Source organism: Pongo abelii, chromosome 10 (genome assembly GCF_028885655.2).
Source record: "Pongo abelii isolate AG06213 chromosome 10, NHGRI_mPonAbe1-v2.0_pri, whole genome shotgun sequence".
Taxonomy (NCBI): Eukaryota; Metazoa; Chordata; class Mammalia; order Primates; family Hominidae; genus Pongo; species Pongo abelii.
Window position 1 is genome coordinate 28,366,452 of NC_071995.2, and position 24,582 is coordinate 28,391,033.

The 24,582-nt window shown below is 39.9% G+C and overlaps 2 protein-coding genes across 9 annotated transcripts in view; one reads left to right on the forward strand and one right to left on the reverse strand.

Moving 5' to 3' along the window:
- LOC100440134 (liprin-beta-1) overlaps positions 1-24,582 on the forward strand; it is a 155,337-nt gene that overhangs the window by 38,008 nt on the left and 92,747 nt on the right. The gene's annotated exons all lie outside the window — the stretch shown is intronic.
- C10H12orf71 (chromosome 10 C12orf71 homolog) lies at positions 10,350-13,465 on the reverse strand. 3 transcript variants are annotated; one of them, XM_054527015.2, is made up of 3 exons: positions 13,281-13,465; positions 11,268-11,820; positions 10,350-10,764 (listed from the first exon to the last, which is right to left on the reverse strand). In XM_054527015.2, the coding sequence occupies exons 2-3, from the start codon at positions 11,781-11,783 to the stop codon at positions 10,471-10,473; spliced, it is 810 nt and encodes a 269-aa protein (XP_054382990.1). In that variant the 5' UTR covers positions 11,784-11,820; positions 13,281-13,465; the 3' UTR covers positions 10,350-10,470. The 3 variants fall into 3 exon arrangements, with proteins under 3 accessions (XP_054382990.1, XP_063568039.1, XP_002823096.1); XM_063711969.1 differs by having other exon boundaries at positions 13,304-13,432; XM_002823050.5 differs by having other exon boundaries at positions 10,351-10,764; positions 13,325-13,438.

The window sequence follows — 24,582 nt, forward strand, 5'->3', positions numbered from 1 at the left end:
CCATTTTCACGATATTGATTCTTCCTACCCATGAGCATGGAATGTTCTTCCATTTGTTTGTATCCTCTTATATTTCATTGAGCAGTGGTTTGTAGTTCTCCTTGAAGAGGTCCTTCATGTCCCTTGTAAGTTGGATTCCTAGGTATTTTATTCTCTTTGAAGCAATTGTGAATGGGAGTTCACTCATGATTTGGCTCTCTGTCTGTTATTGGTGTCTAAGAATGCTTGTGATTTTTGTACACTGATTTTGTATTTAGCAGTAGCTCAAGGCTGTGTGCATCATAATCAAAGAAATGAGATTGGGTTCCCTGGGTGTGGTCTGCATTCCTTCTGTACCGTAGTGCTGTTCTAGTCTCCTGGACAAATCACAGCTCAGAGCTGCTTCAGCCAAGAGGAGACTTAAATTAGGGATGTGCAATTTACAGCCGTTGTAGCAGGATCCATTTAGTCCCTAGGCAGAAGATAACATGTGCTATCACTGTAGAAATTATAGCAGCTTTCCGATTGAAATAGCCCTGAGAGTTTCTTGTGACTATTACCTTGAGCTGAGGTGTAATCCCTTACCAGTGGTAGAATGCTAACTATAATACAACAGTTAATTGTCTTCTGTGTTCTCATTTGTGGTTCAGAACACAAATTGTTACTGTTCCATCAGCTTTTCTTGTTTGTCGTTTGTTTTTTACCTAATTCCTTTCCTGTTTAATAGTAGTTATATGCTTGGCTTGACATAATTAGGCTATTTGGTACTGTGATATTAAGATATTTTAGAGGAAAAGGTCATCAGCTGTCTTTCTGGACTATTCTGGGCATTTTGTACTCTTTTTAGATCTAACTCTTCTTTTTTTTAATTTTACTTTAAGTTCTTGGATACATGTATAGAACATGCAGGTTTGTTACATAGGTATGAATGTGCCATATTGGTTTGCTGCACCTATCAACTCATCATCTAGGTTTTAAGCCCCGCATGTATTAGGTATTTGTCCTAATGCTCTCCCTCCCTTTTCCCCCCCACTCCATGAAACGCCCCAGTGTGTGATGTTCCCATCCCTGTGTCTGTGTGTTCTCACTGTTCAACTCCAAATTATGAGTGAGAACATGCAGTGTTTGTTTTTCTGTTTCTGTGTTAGTTTGCTGAGGATGATGGTTTCCAGCTTCATCCATGTCCCTGCAAAGAACATAAACTCATTCTTTTTTTATGGCTGCATAGTATTCCATGGTGTATATGTGCCACATTTTCTTTATCCAGTCTATCATTGATGGGCATTTGGATTGGTTCTAAGTCTTTGCTATTGTAAACAGTGCTGCAATAAATATAACGTATGGGTGTGTCTTTATAGTAGAATGATTTATAATCCTTTGAGTATATACCCAGTTATGGGATTGCTGGGTCAAATGGTATTTCTGGTTCTAGATCCTTGAGGAATCACCACACTGTCTTCCACAATGGTTGAACTAATTTACACTCCCACCAACAATGTAAAAACATTTCTATTTCTCCACATCCTCTCCAGCGTCTGTCATTTCCAGACTTTTTAATGATCGCCATTCTAACTGGCATGCGATGGTATCTTATTGTGGTTTTGATTTGCATTTCTCTAATGACCAGTGATGATGAGCTTTTTTTCATATATTTATTGGCCACATAAATGTCTTCTTTTGAGAAGTGTCTTTTCATATACTTCGTCCACTTTTTGATGGGGTTGTTTGGTTTTTTTCTTGTAAATGTGTTTAAGTTTCTTGTAGATTCTGGATGTTAGACCTTTGTCAGATGGATAGATTGCAAAAATTTTCTCCCATTCTGTAGGTTGCCTGTACACTCTGATGATAGTTTCTTTTGCTGAGCAGAAGCTCTGTAGTTTAATTAGATCCCATTTGTCAATTTTGGCTTTTGTTGTAATTGCTTTTGGTGTTTTATTCATTAAGTCTTTGCCCATGCCTATGTCCTGAATGGTACTGCCTAGGTTTTCTTCTAGGGTTTTTATATTTTTAGGTCTTACGTTTAAGTCTTTAATCCATCTTGAGTTAATTTTTGTATAAGGTGTAAGGAAGGGGTCCAGTTTCTGTTTTCTGCATATGGGTAGCCAGTTTTCCCAGCACTATGTATTAAATAGGGAATCCTTTCCCCATGGCTTGTTTTTGTCAGATTTGTCAAAGATCAGGTGATTGTAGACGTGTGGTGTTATTTCTGAGGCCTCTGTTCTGTTCCATTGGTCTCTGTATCTGTTTTGGTACCAGTACCATGCTGTTTTGGTTACTGTAACCTTGTAGTATAGTTTGAAGTCAGGTAGCATGATGCCTCCAGCTTTGTTCTTTTTGCTTAGGATTGTCTTGGCTATACAGACTCTATTTTGGTTCCATATGAAATTTAAAGTAGTTTTTTTTTTTTATCTAGTTCTGTGAAGAAAGTCAATGGTAGCTTGATGGGGATAGCATTGAATCTATAAATTACTTTGGGCAATATGGCCATTTTCTTGATATTGATTCTTCCTATCCATGAGCATGGATTTTTTTTCCATTTGTTTGTGTCCTCTCTTATTTCCTTGATCAGTGGTTTGTAGTTCTCCTTGAAGAGATCCTTCATGTCCCTTGTAAGTTGTATTCCTAGATATTTTATTTTCTCTGTAGCAATTGTGAATGAGAGTTCACTCACGATTTGGTTCTCTGCTTGTCTATTTTTGTTGTATAGGAATGCTTGTGGTTTTTGTACATTGATTTTGTATCCTGAGACTTTGCTGAAATTGTTTATCAGCTTAAGGAGTTTTTGGGCTGAGACAATGGGGTTTTCTAAATATGCAATCATGTCATCTGCAAACAGAGACGTTTTGACTTCCTCTTTTCCTGTTTGAATATCCCTTATTTCTTTCTCTTTCCTGATTGCTCTGGTCAGAACTTCCAGTACTATGTTGAATAAGAATGGTGAGAGAGGGCATCCTTGTCTTGTGCCAGTTTTCAAAGGGAATACTTCCAGCTTTTGCCCATTCAGTATGATACTGGCTATGGGTTTGTCATAAATAGCTCCTATTATTTTGAGATATGTTCCAACAATACCTACTTCATTGAGAGTTTTTAGCATGAAGAGGTGTTGAATTTTATCGAAGGCCGTTTCTGCAACTATTGAGATAATCATGTGGCTTTTGTCGTTGGTTCTGTTTAAGTGATGGATTATGTTTACTGATTTGCATGTGTTGAACCAGCTTTGCATCCCAGGGATGAAGCCGACTTCATCATGGATAAGCTTTTGATTTGCTGTTGGATTTGGTTTGCCAGTATTTTATGAGGATTTTTGCGTTGATGTTCATCAGGGATATTGGCCTGAATTTTGTGTGTGTATGTGTGTGTGTGTGTGTCTACCAGATTTTGGTATCAGGATGATGCTGGCCTCATAAAATGAGTTAGGGAGGAGTCCCTCATTTTCTACTGTTTGGAATAGTTTCAGAAGGAATGATACCTCCTCTTCTTTGTACCTCTGGTAGAATTTGGCTGTGAATCCATCTGGTCCTGGGCTTTTTTGGTTGGTAGGCTATTAATTACTGCCTCAATTTCAGAACTTGTTGTTGGTCTATTCAGGGATCGACTTTTTCCTGGTTTAGTCTTGGGAGGGTGTAAGTGTCCAGGAATTTATCCATTTCTTCTAGATCTTCTAGTTTATTTGTGTAGAGGTGTTTATGGTATTCTCTGATGGTAGTTTGTATTTTTGTGGGATCAGTGGCGATATCCCCTTTATCATTTTTTGTTGTATCTATTTGATTGTTCTCTCTTTTCTTCATTATTAGTCTGGCTAATGGTCTATTTTGTTAATTTTTTCAAAAAACCAACTCCTTGAGGCCACGATTTCGAGACCAGCCTGGCCAACATGGTGAAACCCTGTCTCTACTAAAAATGTAAAAATTAGCCTGTGTGGTTGCACATGCCTGTAGTCCCAGCTACTTGGGACACTGAGGCATGAGAATCGCTTGAACCCAGGAGGTGGAGGTTGCAGTGAGCAGAGATCATGCCACTGCACCCCAGCCTAGGCTACAGAGTGAGACTGTCTGAACAACAGAAGACTATATAGAGCACACTCTCACTCTCAGAAGTCCCCCAGAATGCACAATACATTATACAGTGACTATGCCTGTTCTTGTTAGTTTGGAAGAAGCAGAACAATCTGTCACTGCTCAAAATAAAAGAAAATGTCAAAACAATTTGAATAAATTATTAGCATTATAAGTGTCAGGCTGTTCTTGATTTGTGAGAAACAGAAATTTACTATGTTTTGAAGGTAGATATGAGATATTCAGGCTTTGAAACTTGCAAACATTTCAAAGGACAGAGGACCTACTTCCCCGTTTGGCAAAAATTATTCTTTTTAATCTCAGCAAAAGCTAGATAAACTCCTGAAATCTTACGTGTTCTGGAAAAATACCTCGATGCTAGTCTGCTTTCAACTGAACCAATTTGGCTTTTTATAGTTAGGACTTGAAGGATGAATATTTACCAATCTATGAGACTGAAAATTCTTTGCAGCCAGCTGTGAACCCAAAGGCAGGTGCCAGGATGAATGAATGAATCCAGATTAAAGAATTGCCCAGTTTATATCACTTGAGAAATCAAATTATTATCTAAGTTTTATTTAGAGTAAATGTTTAATGTTTTAAATATATATATATATACCTCATAAGCTATTACTGTCATACAAATATAGCAGATATAATACTTTAATAGAGATCTGTACTACCTACTTACTAGAACTTTTTTTATATTTTCCCCATCCTTGCTTTCTCATTTTCTCTTTCTCTCTTTTTTCCTGGACTAATTGAAAGTAAGTTGCAGATATCAATTGACACCTCTATCCTTAAATATTTCAGCCTAAATTTCCTAAGAACCCAGGACATTCTCCTACATAGCCATATATTCTCATTATACCCAGCAAATATTCAATCATATTATCTAATGTACGCTCCACATTCAGAAAAAAAAAATGCCCTTTACCATAGTTTTTGTTTTACTTTTGGTTTTGATCAAAGATTCCATCAAAAATGGCTCACGCCTGTAATCCCAGCACTTTAGGAGGCCGAGGTGGGCGGATCACCTGAGGTCAGGAGTTCGAGACCAGCCTGACCAACATGGAGAAACCCTGTCTCTACTAAAAATACAAAATTAGCCGGGTGTGATGGCACATGCCTGTAATCCCAGCACTTTGGGAGGCCGAGGCGGGTGGATCACAAGGTCAGGAGATCGAGACCATCCTGGCTAACAAGGTGAAACCCCATCTCTACTGAAAATACAAAAAATTAGCGGGGTGTGGTGGCAGGTGCCTGTAGTCCCAGCTACTCGGGAGGCTGAGGCAGGAGAATGGCGTGAACCTGGGAGGCGGAGCTTGCAGTGAGCCGAGATTGTGCCGCTGCACTCCAGCCTGGGTAACAGAGCAAGACTCTGTCTCAAAAAAAAAAAAATTACAAAGAGCAATTGGTTGTCATGTTTCTTTCATCTCTTTTTTGAACTCTTTTGTCTCCCTGTCTTTTTTGTGTTTTATTTTGAGTTTTATGATGTTAACATGTTTTAAAAGTCAAAGACAGTTGTCTGGTAAAATGTCCTGTAGTCTAGATTCATCTAACTGTTGGTGTCCTCATAATTAGATTCAAATTAAACATTGCTAGCAAGTGTACATTGCTTCTCTTCAGAAGGTGCATGATATTAGCTAGGCTAAGTTTAATCACTTGGCTAAGTTGGTGTTGACCAGACCTTTCCATTGTAAAGGTGCCTAATCCTCTTGATAACTAAGAAGGCACCTGTGGGGTAATCTTAGAGACCATGTGCATATTTTTTTCCCTGACAGTGATTCACCCAATGGTTTTAGCATCTATTTTTGATCCTTATATGAATCAATTATTAAGTTGCTGGTTGCAATATGGTACTAACTTGATTTCTAAAGTCATTTTACTGAAGAAAAATTCTCCTTTCCATCTCCATGTCCTGCTTGGGGAAAATCTTGGCCCCAAAGATGCATGACAAAAGGATTGATGAAAGTGAAACTTAAAAACAACTATCCAAACACACATTAACTATGAAGATGTTTGAAGGGTTTTCTTTTCCTTTCTTAGTGGGTATGCAGGAAACCTGTATCTTAGAATGAGAGCTCTTTATTTTAGAGATTTATACTTAAAATAATCTTTATTGATGCAGATGAGGAAAAACTAAATAAATTGCCATTCTGATCAGTGCCACAATCTGAAAAGCTATGATGTATACCATACCATTTGAAAATGTCTTAGAAGTAGTTCCTTATAAAGCATATTATATTGAAATCAAAGGGGCATTAAAACCATGGAATTCCTTTGAAAGGTGGGATAAAGCAGAAATTGTTTTGTCTTGGTACTTCTTGATCTAGGCTAATAATGCTTTGGAGGAATTTGTCCTGAGGCTTTTTACTCATTCTGCTCATGACTGGCTCACTTAGTAAGTGTTATCTGATGAAGATCTTCTTTCACTTCTGGAAGTACAGCGTTATTCTATTTTTTTGAGGTATTAGTGGGCAGCAGGAAAAGATCGACTCTAGGCATTGCAATGTAAAACCCACCCGTCCATCTTGAAATTGGTGATGTCCTGCATGCTATATAAGTTCTCCCGCTTGCAATTTATAATGAGGAGACATATTTTTGAAGCAATTAACTGTTCCTTTTAAGTCAACAAAATTGTTCTTTATTATTGGAGTAAGGACTTTAGCACTCTCCAGGAAATCATTTATAATTTGCTTCATTTTTCTTTTGTTTCATAAGAGGATTTTAGACACTATCCTTGTGGTCAGTTAGACCTGGACCCATGCATCCTCTTGAGCCGTGAATTTGCTAGTCTCAATCTCCTGGGCTCAAGTGATCCTTGAGCCTTGGCCTCCCAAAGTGTTGAGATTATAGGCATGAGCCACCTTGCCTGGCTGATAACATATTTGAAACTATAATGAAGAGATACTGAGATTATTTCCTATTTTAAAATACTTTGTCCTGCTTTCTAATATATAGCATGACAGTCAACCTCAAAGGGTATGGAAAGCTTACTTTATTGTAAAGACTTGCAAAGAACACTGCTTAAATTTTAGGGACAGGTTCATACCTGCCAAGCAGGTTTATAAAACACTGATGAATAAACACAAGTTTGTCAGAAATCTTACTAAATAACAGTGCATCTTATTCAGTGTAGACAGTCTTCTAAAGTATTTTGGTTGAGTTTTTCTTAGAGCTTAATAACTAGACTAAGAATTAAAATAATAAAACTGGTTTCAAGTCTCTTGAGAGTAAGATATGTCATCTTTCAGGCCTATCATAGTGTCTAGTCTAAAGCAACAGTAAGGCTCCAGTATATTTGTTTGATTAAATTTTCAATTTAGTTTCTAAATTCCTTTAGTCTTATTAGATTTCTCAATCGATAGGTTGCCATCTCACTTGACGTCTACTTGATGGCCATGTTCTCTTCTTGTCTGCCTCCCTTTTCATTCCTATTCTTGATCCTACTGACCAGTCACTTTTGACTTAAAGAATAGCAACTCTTTAAGCTGTTGTATTTGACTTTTTAAAAATTATATAGACAGGATGTATTAAAAACATTTAAAGAATTACATAAAGAGAGCTAGATTACTCAGTACTAAACACTGTGTTAGGATTTTGGTTTTTCGTTGTTTTTTTTTGAGATGGAGTCTCGCTCCGTCGCCCAGGCTGGAGTGCAATGGTGCTGTCTCAGCTCCCTGCAACCTCTGCCTCCTGGGTTCAAATGATCCGCCTGCCTCAGCCTCCTGAGTATCTGGGATTACAGGCACCTGCCACCACACATGGCTAATTTTTGTATTTTTAGTAGAGACAACATTTCACCATGTTGCCCAGGCTGGTCTCAAACTCCTGACCTCAAGTGATCTACCCACCTCGGCCTCCCAAAGTGCTGGGATTACAGGCATGAGCCACCGCAACTGGCCCACTGTGTTAGGATTTGAAATAAAAGGAACTAAGAGCTGGTGCTTGTCCTTGAGAGCTCACAGTCTACAGGTAAAATAGATCTATAAAGAGAGCCGAAAAGTACAGGTCATGGCAAGAAGGTGGCAGGGCAGGGACTAGGGGACAGCTAAAGAGGGTCATGATTCTTTACCTGAGGGATCAATATAGTCCCATAGAAACCCTAGAGCAGGATCTTTAAGGATGAGTTTCCCAGGCAGTCAGGGAATGCAGAGGGAAATCCCTATGGTTTTGTGTGTTGGCTGCAGTGAGGAGCAAGAGGGTCCCCTTGGGGAATTTGGTGAGTATAGATTTTAGAAAGGTTTGGGAGAAGGGCAAGGCATGGAAGATGTTACTAGATGTGGTAGACATGCCAAGTTTGGGAAGGAGGTGTATGGGTTGGATCTAGACAGAAGCGCATATAAGTCGGGGAACAGGTGTGGTGATAGTACGCCAAATCTTGGTGAAGTCAAAGAGCAGGCAAAGGTGGGGGAGTGTGTTCAAGTGAGTTGTGGGTTGGGCAGGTGTTCTCAGGGAGGCAGACGAAATGAGAGGTCTTGGGGTGTGACCTTGAGCATATATTCCTAAAAGGGCCCTATTTTTTATCTCCTCCCTCCTACTGTACTGTCTTTCCTGGGCCATATTCATCACACTGTCTTTCACATGCATTTTTAACCAGTCAAGATCTCATACCTCCATTCCATACTAATTAAAGTCAGTTAAAGTCCTCCACCTTAAATAATCTCATTTGTAACTCAAAGAATCTCATACAGGAAACCTTTTACAACCAACCTCCCCATGCTGAATGGGTTATTTTTTTCATTAGAACTCAGCGTTTACTCATTACAGAGTATTATCACTCATACCCTTTATAATCATATGTTTGCCTGACCTTATGTCTTAAATAAGTTGCTTGAGCCTAAAGATTGAGGGTTTTTTTGTTTTTGTTTTTGTTTTTTTGGCAAGCTAGAAAAGTATCTGGCACTCCTATTTGCTAAATATTTGTAGAAGGAAGGAAGAAGAGAGGAAGGATACGGAATTGAAATTGAGGAAAGGAAGGAATTTGAAACTGAAGAGTCATATGCTTTGCCACATAAACTCTGAAGGTCACGCAGGATGGTAGTGCCAGCAGAAGAAGGAGGACGTTGAGTGAACCTGTGGTTGAATGAGGAGGATGGTAGAGATGCTGGGGAGGTGAGAGTCAGGACAAGAAGGCTGAGGGCAACCTTCCTCAAAGAAGTTGACATTTAGCGGAACGTTCAATGACAATTGCAAAGGAGTTTCAGAGGGCAGAATGGAATGGGTTGGGAGAGGATTTGGTTAAGATTTGCTGAAAACCCTGAACTTTTGGTAAATACTGCTCTGTGTGGGAAATGTTTCAATGAGAATTGACTCTTAATTAACTCACTCTTGGATATCCCTTGAACAAGTTGTCTGGAGAGTTCCTCAGGAGAATGTCTACTTGCAACAACAGTAATAATATTTATCAAGTGCTTGTGTTACCTCATAAACTCTCACACTAACCCTGTGAGGTTGTATTATTATCTTCCACATCTTTTGAATGAAGACAGCTAGACTTAGAGTGGTTAAGAAGTGTTCACAGTCGTCACATTGCTCCTAAGTGGGCCACTACTACAGCCAAGGCAACACATTCTAGAACCTGTCAGGTACCCAGAGAATATCAGAACTGCTGTCCGATCTCCTGAAATTGAAATTAATTTCCTCAGTGACTCAATACCCACTGCCACTCACTCAAGCCCTGCAAATTCAAGCCAAATCATCCTGCCACCACAGGAATCTGATGGGTCACGCTGCTGCCTACTGAAAATGGGGATTTGGGTTAATGATAAAATAGGTTAAAACACATAAAGTAGATAAACTAGGGTAAAATACAGTAAGAATGGGTGAGAGGAGAGAAAAAGAATAGTTTAGTTTAGGAAGCATAATACTACTTAAAATTTCCTGAGAATAAATTTGTCTTCTAGACAACACATATACTTTCTTTTCTTTTTTTAAATTTTTCTTTAATTTTAATTTTTTATTTTATTTATTTATTTTTTTGAGATAGAGTTTCGCTCTTTTGCCTAGGCTGGAGTGAAGTGGTGTGATCTCAGCTCACTGCAACTTCTGCCCCCAGGTTCAAGCGATTCTCCTGCCTCAGCCTCCTGGGTAGCTGGGATTATAGGCGCCCCCCACCACGCCAAGCTAATTTTTGTATTTTTAGTAGAGATGGGGTTTTGCCATGTTGGCCCGGCTGGTCTCAAACTCCTGACCTCAGGTGATCCACCTGCCTGCCTTGGCCTCCCAAAGCACTGGGATTACAGGTGTGAGCCCCTGCGCCTGGCCCACATATGCTTGAAATGTGAGTCAAGATGGTGTGCTGGGAGAGGAAGACGTGGGGTAACAAGAGCATTTATTTTGTTTATTGAGGAAAAAATAAACTGATGGGGATTATTAATGGAATCCTTATTAATGGATTATTTTAAACTTTCCAAAAAGTTTAAAAATCTGTCTATATGGGATGTCCTAATTCAAGGGTTTCTTGAGGTTGAATTCTCTTGCCTCTGTGAAAGAGTCTTTTCGTTGGTGCTGACCGATGGGGACTCTTGGTGGCATTCACAGGGTGATCCCTCCTCAGCAGAGGGGGGAGGATATGCTGCCTCAGCCAGCTGAAGGCCCACCCAAAGTTCAGGCAGCACTGGGCCTGTGTGTGGGAAGGAGTGTCATCCTTCTCTGGCTGCTCTGACAGGATTGAGGAGATCTCTGGAGCGCTTGTCCTTTGGCTGGCAGTTGCCTGGCTTATCATCTGCCATGAAAATGAAGGATGTGTTAGGTAGGAATAACCATGACAACAGCCAAATCAACATTTACTCATTTGTGGAACTCACATCCTTTTACCAAAAATAGCCCAAGTGTCAATGCAAAGTTTCAATGCTCATCAATACCAAACATATACGTTTTTGGTGGGGAGGGAGATATAGTTGTTAGCCCTTCTCCTTGCTTGCTACCCTCTTGTTTCCCTCAGCATTCCCAGTCTTTTCCCTACAGCTTTACCCTGACTCCTTTCCTTGTTGTCTCCCACTGGTATCACGTCAGACCCCCTGGGACCTGCCTCCTCCCAGTGGTCATAAGATTCTGTGGTTCAACCCAGGCCTATCCCTTGCTGTCCTGTGAGGCATCTCTGCTCTCCTCAGCCAGCTCATGTCCCTTAAGCCTTAGAGGAGTCTGTGGAGACTACATAACATCTTTATTTTCTGGTGGCTTGCACTTGGGTAGGTCTTGACAAGCATCATATTCTTGATGACTGACCTGAACCATTTCTGGAGGGGAGCCTCTGGACAGCTGGAAATCTTTCTGAGCAGTTGCAGGAAGTACAGCATCATCATCTTTCAGATTTTCTAGAAATGTCTGAAACTCTTGCACAAGATTATTCAGTTTGCCAACAGACAGATTTGTTCTCTCTTTTGGTAACTTGTCTATCCACAGGTTGTCTCCATTTAGAAGCCTATTAGCTATTGAGTCTGTGTTATCGGAGCCAACGTCCACATCCCAGGCCAGGAAGATGCTTAGTTTGCAAAACTGCTCTGGTTCATCCTGAATTTGGTCCTGTCTCTTCATGCGTCTCCCTATCCTTTCAGTCCCCCATGCCCCTTGGATGGGAGGGAGAAAGTGGATGGAAGGACCCTTGGAAGGTGCGTCTTCCCAGGAGGTCGTGTCCTCACAGGGTGTGTCCTCACAGGGGAAATAGCCCACAGAGAGGCTCAGGTTGGAATTGGATTTGGAGCTGTCGTCCTCTATGTCGCTGTTAGAGGATGAATATGCCATGGAGTTCAAAGGCACAAATCTCTCTCAACTCGAGAAGCTTCAAAAAAGAAAAAAGAAAAAATAGGTGGGACTAGGGAGAAGAGAATCACAGTACTTAGGCAAAAACATTATCCATTTCCTTTTCTTTTTTCTTTTTTTTTTTGAGACGGAGTCTGACTCTGTCTCCCAGGCTGGAATGCAGTGGTGTGATCTTGGCTCATTGCAACCTCAGCCTCCCGAGTAGCTGGGACTACAAGCACACGCCACCACACCTGGCTAATTTTTGTATTTTTAGTAGAGATGGGGTTTCACCATGTTGACCAGGCTGGTCTCGAACTCCTGACCTCAGGTGATCCACTCACCTTGGCCTCCCAAAGTGCTGGGATTATAGGTGTGAGCCACCACACCCGGCCCCATTCCCTTTTCTATTCAGAACTACCCCATTTAGATAGAAGTATTATCCTTTTTTTTTTTTTTTTTTTTTGAGATGGGGCCTTGCTCTGTTGTTCAGGCTGGAGTACAGTGGTGCGATGTCAGCTCACTGCAACCTCCGTCTCCTGGATTCAAGAGATTGTCTTGCCTCAGCCTCCCAGGTAGCTAGGACTACAGGCACATGCCACCATGCCCAGCTAATTTTTTGTATTTTTAGTAGAGAAGGGGTTTCACCGTGTTAGCCAGGAAGGTCTTGATCTGACCTCGTGATCCACCCGCTTCGGCCTCCCAAAGTGCTGGGATTACTGGTGTGAGCCACCAGGCCTGGCCAGTATTATCCAATTTTTACAATCTCTCAGTGAAGGGCAGAAGAGGAAGCTCTCTCCCTTTTAAAACTTATTTCATTGTGTTATAATCCTCTCTACTAAGCATCTCCACTTCTCATCATTTGTCCTACTATGGTTGTAAGATCTTGTATCATAAAAGAAAAGGATGATCATTGTATAAAATTGGAAAAATATAGGAAAGTATGGAGATGAAATAAATATGCTGTAGTCCTACCTTCTAAAGATAATGATAACTATCAAAACATTTTGATGGACTTCCTTATCTTTTCTATTTATATAAACACACATATACATATCTGTACATGTATACAATATGTCCACATATACATATACATATATGTAAATGTGGATATGACATAGTTGAAACTGAAATTATTTTATCCCATAGCCTACAACAAACATATATATTGTTACTCTGCAATTTTTAACCACTTCTTATTAATGCTAAATAAATCTGTAGTAAACCAGCTTTTCCATAAATCTTTGACTATGGCTCTTATTTTTCTATATGTAGGATTAATGGACCAAACTCCATAAATATACTAAAGTCTTGCGGTAGTTGATACCAAATTACTTTCCAGAAAGGTTTTGGTATTTAGATGCCCATCCTCCCACCGTCTGATGACACTGTTTAGTCCAGCTTTTTCTGTGAAGCCCCAGAGTAAGTAGGGCTGGAAGAATGTGCACATGCATGCGCGTGTGCGCGCACACACACACACACTCACATACACACACACACCCAAAAACAAAAGACTGTCACACTCTGCCCTGATGGCTGCCCACATGGAAGAAGTGCTGCTAACTCCTGAGGCAAAAAAAGGAGACATGAGATATCCTTCACATCGCGAGTCTCCGTGGCTAAAAGTCCAGCTGTCAGAAGTCTGTGTTCTGAGACTGTTGGTTACCATGGCAACAGAAAGAACTGAGTTAGAGCCAGGAATGTGGAAAGAGAAAAGGATAAAAGGGGACAGAAAGCCACAGAATCTATCCCTGTGTTTCCAAAATATTCTATGCCCATACCATCCTAGGCTGAAGAGGATCCCTCTTGAGGGTAGAAGGACGAATGCATGGAGTTTACTTCTCTCTTGTCGGGTGGCAGATGGTTCCCGTCCTTAGGAGATTTAGAGTTCTAAATAAGGGGCATGGGTATAAACATACACATACATACACACACACAGACATGCTTACAAATGGAAAGCAGAAAGCCAAGAAACACTTATCTGACCTACCTATTGGATTCATCAATTTTCTTAAGATCTTTTCCCAATATTTGCCTATCTCCATTTCCATTATACAAGATTACAGTTAAAGTTTGCCATGACTCACTCTCAGGTTTTTCACTGTAGAACTGGCTTAAATTTGTATATTCTGTTAAATAAGATGTTTAAGGAATTCTGATGACATGATAGAAGAAATAGGCAGAGCTAGAGTTGGAAAGAAGCAGCTTCTACTACCCAACAGAGGCAGCCTGGCAGGTGCCCACAGACTGCTCACAACTCCCCTGAGTGATTGTGGACCTGGATTAATCCTGGAAGGTGTTTAAGTCAGAAGCCACATGTTCCCTGGCATTTATTTATTTATTTATTTATTTGAGACGGTGTCTCACTTTGTCACCCAGGCCAGAGTGTAGTGTCATGGTCTTGGCTCACTGCAACGTCCGCCTCCCGGGTTCAAGCGATTATCCTGCCTCAGCCTCCTGAGTAGCTGGGATTACAGGCATGGGCCACCACGCCTGGCTAATTTTTTGTATTTTTAGTAGAGACGAGGTTTCTCCATGTTGGCCAGGCTGGTCTCAAACTCCTGACCTCAAGTGATCCGCCCTCCTCGGCCTCCCAAAGTAGTGGTATTACAGGCGTGAGCCACCCACCATGCCCGGCCCCCTAGCATTTATTTTATTTTATTATTATTTTTTATTTTTAGAGATGGGGTCTCACTCTGTTGCCCAGGCTGGAGTACAATGATGCCATTATGGCTCACTGCAGCCTCAAACTCCTGGCCTCAAGCAAACTTCCTCAGCCTCCCAGGTAGCTAAGACTACAGGTGTATACCACCATGCCTGGCTAATTTTCCCTAGCACTTATTTAACACTTATTATATGCCAGGTCTTGTACTAAGCACTTTACATGTGTTATTTTTCAATCCTCACAGCAACTCAATCAGTTAAGTATCATCATATGCCCCATTCAATAGAAGGAAGAACCAAGGCATGAACGGTTATATAACTCTCTCTTTTCCCCAATCATAAACCCAAGAACCTGGATTCAAACATAGGTAGTCTGGCTTCAGAGCCCATATCCTAACCTCTACACACTCTTGTCTCAGGAGGCTGACCACCCATCTCCTCCCGGGAAGATTCCTGGAGGAGTTGCTCCAGGCCAAAATAAACCCATGTTCTGGTTCCTTGGAAGAAAATCCTTTGAGGGGAACAGCTTGTTCTAAGAGACTTGCAAGAGGTACATATGGTATACAGGACTGGCCTAACAATGGTGTCCACATTTGGAGCAGGCTAAAATGAGATTTAAAATAAGTATTCAGCTTCCTCTTTGGCATAATGGGATCTGGAGTCCTTGCTCTGGCTTTTCATAAAAACTCAGTGACTGCCTTCCAGAACTCTGAGGACCTAGAAAAGAATTCATAAGTAGCTTCCTCTCCATGCAGCTAGAGTGGAGGTGGGGGGTGGGTCGGTAGGGAGCTATGTTTTGTCATTACTCACGGAAATGGAGCACTTTGAACTGAATATAAACATTTAAAGAAGAAATGATTTCCCAGCCTAAACCAGCAAAGTTTAGAGTGATCTTGAGGATAGAAGAGCTTCAAAGGGGAGCAACCTCAGAGAAAACTTGAAATTTTACTTATTTATACCATTTCTCTACAATATGTTTGTAGAGATATTGTATTAGTCTGTTCTCACACTGCTAATAAAGTCATACCCAAGACTGAGTTGTTTATAAGGAAAAAGAGATTTAATGGACTCACAGTTCCATGTGGCTGGGGAGGCCTCACAATCATGGCAGAAGGCAAAGGAGGAGCAAAGTCATGCCTTACATGGCAGCAGTCGAGAGAGAGAGAGCATGTACAGGGGAACTCCCTTTTATAAAACTATCAGATCTTGTGAGACTTATTCACTATCATGAGAACAGCACAGGAAAGACCCACCCCCGTGTTTCAATTACTTCCCACCAGCTCTCTCCCAAAACACTTGGGAATTATGGGAGCTACAGTTTGAGATTTGGGTGGGGACAGAACAAAACCATATCAGATATATTCTCTACAATCTGTGTGTGTGTGTGTACACAACTTTTAATATGTACAACTCAGGTCGTCAAAGTGCTTGAAACACACTCTTTTTTGCCAGAGAAAAATATATAATCATTTAGGTTTTTCTTTCTAAAGCATCATAGAATAGCAATGACACACATCATTCTTAGGATGGTATGCTGAGGAATGTAGTCAATTCTAAATGATAACTTTGCTTTCACTTCCAAAAGAAGATCAGGGGATTTGGGAGTTCTCATTAACAATACAGCTCATGTTAATTTCTTTCTTAGGGCCTTAATTAGACTTGCAGGTCTAGCTTCTCTTGGATTACAATTATTACATTATCTAAGTAGTATAAACTGCCTTTTCTCTTGAAGCAAGATCAACTATAATAAAGATTCTTGAAGTTTTAGAAATGGTAGTATGTTGTGGATTTATAATGTTTTAGGCCTGAAGCCAATAATAACTAAGAATTGGAACACTTCCTAAGATCCATTTGACTTTATGGGATTTGGAACCTAAATATGCAGAGTAGGAAGTTTCTAATTTAGAAGTTAAGCTGTTGTGATGCATAATTTTATGTGTCATCTTGGCTAGGCCATGTGGTGCTTAAGTATTTGTTCAACATTATTCTGGAGGTGTCCATGAGGGTATTTCTGTATGGACTAGTATTTGAATCAGTAGACCCAGGAAAGCAGATTTCTCTCCCCAGTGTGGGTGGACATCATCCTATCCACTGAGGCCTGAGTAAAACAAAACACTGAGTAAAGAAGATTTTGCACAGTCTTTCCCTGCCCCTGGAATCAGACTGACACTTACACTCTCAGCCCTCCTGCTTCTCAAGCCTTCAGACTCAGACTGGAATTATACCATTAGCTTTTCTCAGTCTCCAGCTTGCAGTTGGCAGATCTTGGGACTTCTCAGCCTACATAATTGCATGAGCCAATTCCTTAAAATCTCCCTCCTTTCTATTTCTTTCTCTTTCCCTCCCTCTCTCCTTCCCTCCCTCCCTTCCTTCTTCTTTCTTCTTTCTCCTTCCTTCCTTCCTTTCATCCATCCATTCATCTCCTATTGGTTTTGTATCTCTACAGAACCCAGAGTAATACAGCTATTTATTTATTTTTTATTGAAATTATGAAATATTTTAAGCATACAAAAAAGAGACATCCTGAACCTGTGATGGAAGGCACTAACGGCAGAGCATCGTTTCCTTGGTATTCTTGCCAACAATGTATAATCTCAACCTAATCATGAGAAAATATCTAACAAACTCCAATCGTGGGACATTTGACAAAGTAACTGAAAAGTGTCAAGTCCAGAAAGGCAAGGAAAGATGGAGGTACTCTCACAGACTGCAAGATACTAAGGAGAACTAACCACTAAATGCAATGTGTGATTCTAGATAGGATTGTAGAATAAAAAAAGGACACTAGTGGAAAAACGGGAAATTCCAATACCATCTTTATTTTAGTTAATCATGCTGTATCCAAGTTAATATCCTGGTGTGATCATTGTACTATGGTTGTGTAAGATGTTAACATTAGGGGTGTAAGCTGAGAGGTATATGGATACTCTGTAATATGTTTGCAACTTCTCTGCAAGTCTAAAATTAGGTCACAATAAAAAGTTAAAAGAAGGGCCAGGCATGGTGACTCATGCCTGTAATCCCAGCACTTTGGGAGGCTGACATGGGTGGATCACCTGAGGTCAGGAGTTCAAGATCAGCCTGGCCAACATGGTGAAACCCCTTCTCTACTAAAAATACAGAAAATTAGCCAGGCATGGTGGGAGATGCCTGTAATCCCAGCTACTTAGGAGGCTGAGGCAGGAGAATCATTTGAACCCAGGAGGTGGAGGTTGCAGTGAGCCGAGATCACACCACTGCACTCCAGCCTGGGCAACAACAGTGAAACTCCACCTCAAAAAAAAAAAAAAGTTGAAAGAAGAATACATTAACATATAGAAAATGACCTGACAAATGCCTATGTATTTAAATCTCAGTTAGGTCAAGTCTTAGCATTTTGCCATATTTAATTCATTATATCTTTAAAAAGAAAACATAGGTAAAACTTAAGCCCCCTTTTATTTCTTTCCTGAACCCCTTCTTTCCTGGCTTCCCTCATGAGCACTATTCTGAATTTGAATTTAATCTTGTGCATGTTTAAATGCTGTTTTACATATTAGTGTATTGTTTTACCTTTGAGGACAAAAACTTATGTAAATTTGAAATAATACTTAGTATTATGTACTTAGTATATACTTAGTACATAATACTTAGTATTATGTACTAAGTATATACTTAGTACATAATACTACTGAACTGTACACTTAGAAATGATTAAAATTGTTTTTTTCTTTTTCTCTTATTAAAGTTATTTTAAATTGACATTTATATGTTTATGGGGTACAACGTGATATTTGGATACATATATATTGTGTAATGGTCATATCAAGCTAATTAGCATAGCCATCATTTGAACTATTTATCTTTTCTGTGGTGAGAACATTTAAAATCCTGTCTTTTAGCTATTTTTAAGTATACAGTATATTATTATTAACTGTCATCACGTTGCTATGCAGTAGAGCACCAGACTTATTCCTCTTGTCTAACTGAAACTTTGTACCTGTTGACAAACACCTTCCCTTTCCCTCTTTACTCCCCACAATGGTAAATTTTATATGTATTTTACCAGTAAATAAAATTGGGGGAAAAAAAGAACCAACATAAAAATGGGCTTCAAGTGATGCTCTTCAGAAATAAGGAAGTTGCCTTATTTCAATTGCTTATTTTGTTTTGTAAGAATTATTGTGACAAGGACTTCCTTCTTCCAAACCAAATTCTTAGCTGAAATATTTAAAATGCTTATTTTCAGGGGCAGAGGGAGGATGGGCATGATTTCTTATGCTCTGTTTGCATGTTCATTCCCAAACAGATACAACCTTATCAAGGCTCATGCACTTAATTAAAGTGGGGGGCAGGTGGTGAAAATAGAGTGTTTTGGTGTACACAAGGTTAAACTGCATCATACTGCTGCCAAAGCCTACACACTCTGCTTGGTGCTTTCCCATGGCTGGTAATTTAATTTTATGACAGTCTTTGAGTTGTGTATTTTCATTCTAATACTAAGTTGTGCAATTCAGAGGACCTAGATTCACCTCCAGAGTCCAGGACTCCCTGCAGCCATGCTGTGTTTTTTGAGAACTGACCTCAGCTGAGGTGTTTGTGCATCATGAGTTGACATAGTCCACAGTGCTAATAGAGGGGAACTACAGGTTCCCTCTCCCACAACTTTACCATCTAGCATGGCCATGAACACAACTTACAGACTGAATTCTGCCACACATATAACATTTAATGGCCAACAGGCACAAAAATATCACACAACCTTGTTCTGTAAGCTCCCAAACTGCTGTGCAACAGGATGGCCACTAGCCACATGTGGCTACTAAAATTTAAATGGAATTAAACAAAAATTGATTCTTCAGTCACATTAGCCACATTTCAAGTGGTTAATGACCACCTATACTAGTGGTTATGTTATTAGTCAGGCGAACAAAATATTTATGTCATCTTAGAAAGTCCTGTTGGACAGAGCTGCTCTAGACAGTCCCTGTGCTCTGTCCTTTGGTTGGATCTGGAGAACATTGAACAAAAAGTTTCATTAGAAGCAGATGGGACAATATTCTAGCATCAGGATTGGGCTAACTTTCTTGACAGCATCAGGTGACTAAATTTCCTCCAAAGCATCTAGAAACAGGACTGGGGAGAGTCTTCAGCTGAGGACCCCATTTCCCCCTCCCCACCCAGCTTTATTGAGGTATAATTGACACATAAAAATGGTATATATTTAAGGTGTACAGTGTGATGATTTCATGTATGCATACACTGTGAAATGATTACCACAATCAAGTTAATTAACACATCCATCACCTCACTGTGTGTGAAATCTACTATTGTAGCAGATTTCAAGTATATAATAGAATATTAAGTATGGTCACCATGCTGTACATCAGATCACCAGAATTTCATGGTCTGAGGGCACCCTTTTGAAAGGTTTAGACAACTTGGCTAGATAGATTCTTATTTTCAGGTTATGCAAGAGTGGGGAAGTCTGTATAATACTTAGAGCCCATTGTGAACACCATTTTATCAATGAAAAATCATTTGCAGCATTCAATATTCTAAGTAACAACCCTCTGGTAGTCATCAGAGATAAACAAGGTTGACTTGGTTTTCTGTTTACATGAGCTTTTGATTAGCCATTCAAATGCTAACTACTCCAGGGTATAGGTTAAAAATAATTATCACCCTTATGTGACAAAAATACCCATGTTGAAGTATTTTGAAAAATTGCAGACAATATGACTGTCTGTGTATAGACAGCCTCATTTAGTTTTTGCAACAACCATTTCCAGTAGAAATTGCAGGTATTAATCTCATTTTTGTCTCTATTGAATTCTCCAGTATCCTGTGGCCAGGCTATTGCATGATGGAACCAGTTGCTAAAGAAATGCAAATTATTTGTACAGTTACCAAGCAAATAAACATACAGCCTTTCTTATTGTATTTTATAATGTCAAGGCTCCTACATACTTTGGGCCAAGCCCAATAGTGCTTCATGCAACACCAAATACAGGCAACCTACAGTCCTCTCCTAGCTCTCTATTGGAATATTTTCTGTATTTTTCAAATTTTTATTAATTCAGCAACTGTGTGCATGCCAGTTGAGTGCCTATCAGGTTCCAGGCCCTGCATTCTGCCACTTCTAGCAGCAGCAGGTTCATTTTTAACCTAGCTTTGCTGCATCTATAAAATAGAGATGATAATGTTCTCTTAATTTTCCTTAAGAGGATATCAAGTACTAGTATCTTCAAATGTTGATAAGCTGTTACATATGTCATACCAATTCAGAATTTAATAACATATACACAGCATGTTCAAATTTTCAGTCTTTCACAGCATAAGAAATTTATTAGGAAAATAGGACTACCACAACCATAGATGCTACAGACTGCACGCCGTTCAGACAGGGAGAGCCATGACCAAAGAGCAGTATTTTTTAGCACACAGTTCTACTGAAAACCAACATGAAAACAGAAGTAATCAAAAATGTTTGAGACATTAAATGCAGGACTGTGACTCCATATTGCCATTTCCTGTACTTTGTGTTATAGGATATGAAAACTAATCTCCCATCTATAGAATGTTAAGCTGACACCCAAGACAGTCAAAGCCTGCCATAATTCAATATCTCACACTATTTTCTGGTTGTACCAGAAAATAAACAACATGCGAATGATTTCACCTGTTAAATAAAAGCATTTACCCTTAAAAAATGTGATGAGGTAGGATAATGACTTTGATGAGTTGAGAGAAAAAGGCTTCAGACGATCAAACTTCTCCGAGCTAAAGGAGGAAGTTCGAAACCATGGCAAAGAAGTTAAAAACCTTGAAAAAAGATTAGACGAATGGCTAACTAGAATAACCAATGCAGAGAAGTCCTTAAAGGACCCGATGGAGCTGAAAACCATGGCATGAGAACTATGTGATGAATGCACAAGCCTCAGTAGCCTATTCGATTAACTGGAAGAAAGGGTATCAGTGATGGAAGATCAAATGAATGAAATGAAGCGAGAAGAGAAGTTTAGAGAAAAAAGAATAAAAAGAAATGAACAAAGCCTCCAAGAAATATGGGACTATGTGAAAAGACCAAATCTTCGTCTAATTGGTGTACCTGAAAGTGACGGGGAGAATGGAGCCAAGTTGGAAAACACTCTGCAGGATATTATCCAGGAGAAATTCCCCAATCTAGCAAGGCAGGCCAACATTCAAATTCAGGAAATACAGAGAACGCCACAAAGATACTCCTCGAGAAGAGCAACTCCAAGACACATAATTGTCAGATTCACCGAAGTTGAAATGAACGAAAAATTGTTAAGGGCAGCCAGAGAGAAAGGTCTGGTTACCCACAAAGGGAAGCCCATCAGACTAACAGCTGATCTCTCGGCAGAAACTCTACAAGCCAGACGAGAGTGGGGGCCAATATTCAACATTCTTAAAGAAAAGAATTTTCAACCCAGAATTTTATATCCAGCCAAACTAAGCTTCATAAGTGAAGGAAAAATAAAATCCTTTATAGACAAGCAAATGCTGAGAGATTTTGTCACCACCAGGCCTTCCCTAAAAGAGGTCCTGAAAGAAGCCCTAAACATGAAAAGGGACAACTGGTACCAGCCACTGCAAAAACATGCCAAATTGTGAAGACCATCGAGGCAAGGAAGACACTGCATCAACTAACGAGCAAAATAACCAGCTAACATCATAATGACAGGATCAAATTCACACATAACACTATTAACCTTAAATGTAAATGGGCTAAATGCTCCAATTAAAAGACACAGACTGGCAAATTGGATAAAGAGTCAAGACCCATCAGTGTGCTGTATTCAGGAGACCCATCTCATGTGCAGAGACACACATAGGCTCAAAATAAAGGGATGGAGGAAGATCTACCAAGCAAATGGAAAACAAAAAAAGGCGGGGGTTGCAATCCTAGTCTCTGATAAAACAGACTTTAAACCAACAAAGATCAAAAGAGACAAAGAAGGCCATTACATAATGGTAAAGGGAACAATTCAAAAGAAGAGCTAACTATCCTAAATATATATGCACCCAATACAGGAGCACCCAGATTCATAAAACAAGTCCTTAGAGACTTATAAAGAGACTTGGACTCCCACACAATAATAATGGGAGACTTTAACACCCCACTGTCAACATTAGACAGATCAACAAGACAGAAAGTTACCAAGGATATCCAGGAATTGAACTCAGCTCTGCACCAAGCGGACCTAATAGACATCTACAGAACTCTCCACCCCAAATCAACAGAACATACATTCTTCTCAGCACCACATTGCACTTATTCCAAAATTGACCACATAGTTGGAAGTAAAGCACTCCTCAGCAAATGTAAAAGAACAGAAATTATAACAAACTGTCTCTCAGACCACAGTGCAATCAAACTAGAACTCAGGATTAAGAAACTCATTCAAAACCACTCAACTACATGGAAACTGAACAACCTGCTCCTGAATGACTACTGGGTACATAACGAAATGAAGGCAGGAATAAAGAGGTTCTTTGAAACCAATAAGAACAAAGATACAACATACCAGAATCTCTGGGACACATTTAAAGCAGTGTGTAGAGGGAAATTTATAGCACTCAATGCCCACAAGAGAAAGCAGGAAAGATCTAAAATTGACACCCTAACATCACAATTAAAAGAACTAGAGAAGCAAGAGCAAACACATTCAAAAGCTAGCAGAAGATTCTCTCCTTAAAAATATTCCTAGAATTACTAAAAAACTTGCATTTACAAAATAGTGAGTAAAAATATTCCTCTGGATTGTACAAGAAGGGAGTCAGGGACACTGATAAGACATAGTATGTGATATTAGTCAGACTTGATGTCTTTATCTGTGGCTTCATCCAAGGCTGGACTCTCCTTGTTTTCAGTGTCTCCATTTTCTGCAGATAAATCTTTAGTTTCTTGATCAGCCACTTCAGCCTGTTTTTACCTTTTTCCTCTTTCATTTGCTTTTTTTTTTTTTTGTCTGAAGATTTGTCCTTTCCTGCTGCCTTTTTGGGCTTTGTTTTGCTTTGTAGGAGCAGGTTTAGCTGACCACCTTGCATATCTCTTCATGGGGTCTCCCTTCACCGACCCTTCAGCTGAGCTAACCTTCCTCTTGGACATCTTGGTGGCATGGTGGGTGTGGGCTGGGTGTCTGCAGGCTGTGGTGCACCGAGAGCCTTCCCAAAACTGGGCTGCCTGGTCACAGCTGCTGCTGTTCCCATTCGAGAATTGCGATCTTATATTCAGCATGCAGCCAAGTACTTCTAAAACTCTGATCAGAACTGCATGTCTCAGATTTTATTTTAGAAAACCATAGGTATGGAATATCATATTTTATTGTGAAGGCCTTTTAATCTGCTGCTTTATAGGAGTCTCAACTCTAAAACTGTACTCATGGTCCTCCTCCAGTGTTCTTTAGAAACGGCATCCTCATCTGCCCATCTTTTCAGTACCACAGGCTGGCCTCATCCTGGACATCATTCCTTCTCTCACACATTTTCATTCCTGCATCCAGTCACTCAGAAAGTCCTGTCAGTCCCATCTCCTAACATATGTTACATCTGTCTACTTCTGTTGCCTTCACTACCTCCACCTGGTCCAATCTACCAACTCCCAACTGGCTCTTCCCACATCTTCTCTGGGATCCCTTCTGGTTATTATTGTATAGGAGGCAGAGAGATTTTTTTTTTAGAAACACAAATCATATTAGGTACTTAAGACCCGTCAATGGCATCCGACTGTTTTTAGGATAATCTTTAAATTCTCAAAATGGTCTCATGGGCCCTGCATGACATGGCCTCACCCACATTTTCAGCCTCATTTGCAGCCATTTCCCCTTTTGTTCTCTACAATCTGGTCCCACTGACTGTTTCACTTCCTGAACTAAAGGTGTTTAAAGCCACTGCTCTTCACTGAGATAATCCTAGACGAATATCCCAGGGGTATCCATAGAGAAGAGGGTGAATGTGACACTTGTAGATGACATTTTAATTAAGATTAAAACTGACAAATGGCCCCAGTCTATTGCTTTTTGAAAACAAGGTCTTAGGGGAAAGAACCACTACTTGTCCTTAGCGAGCCTGTGCAATTTAGAAAATGGTGCCCCTCCAGGTGAATGCAGCCCCCAAGCTACATAGATTGGAT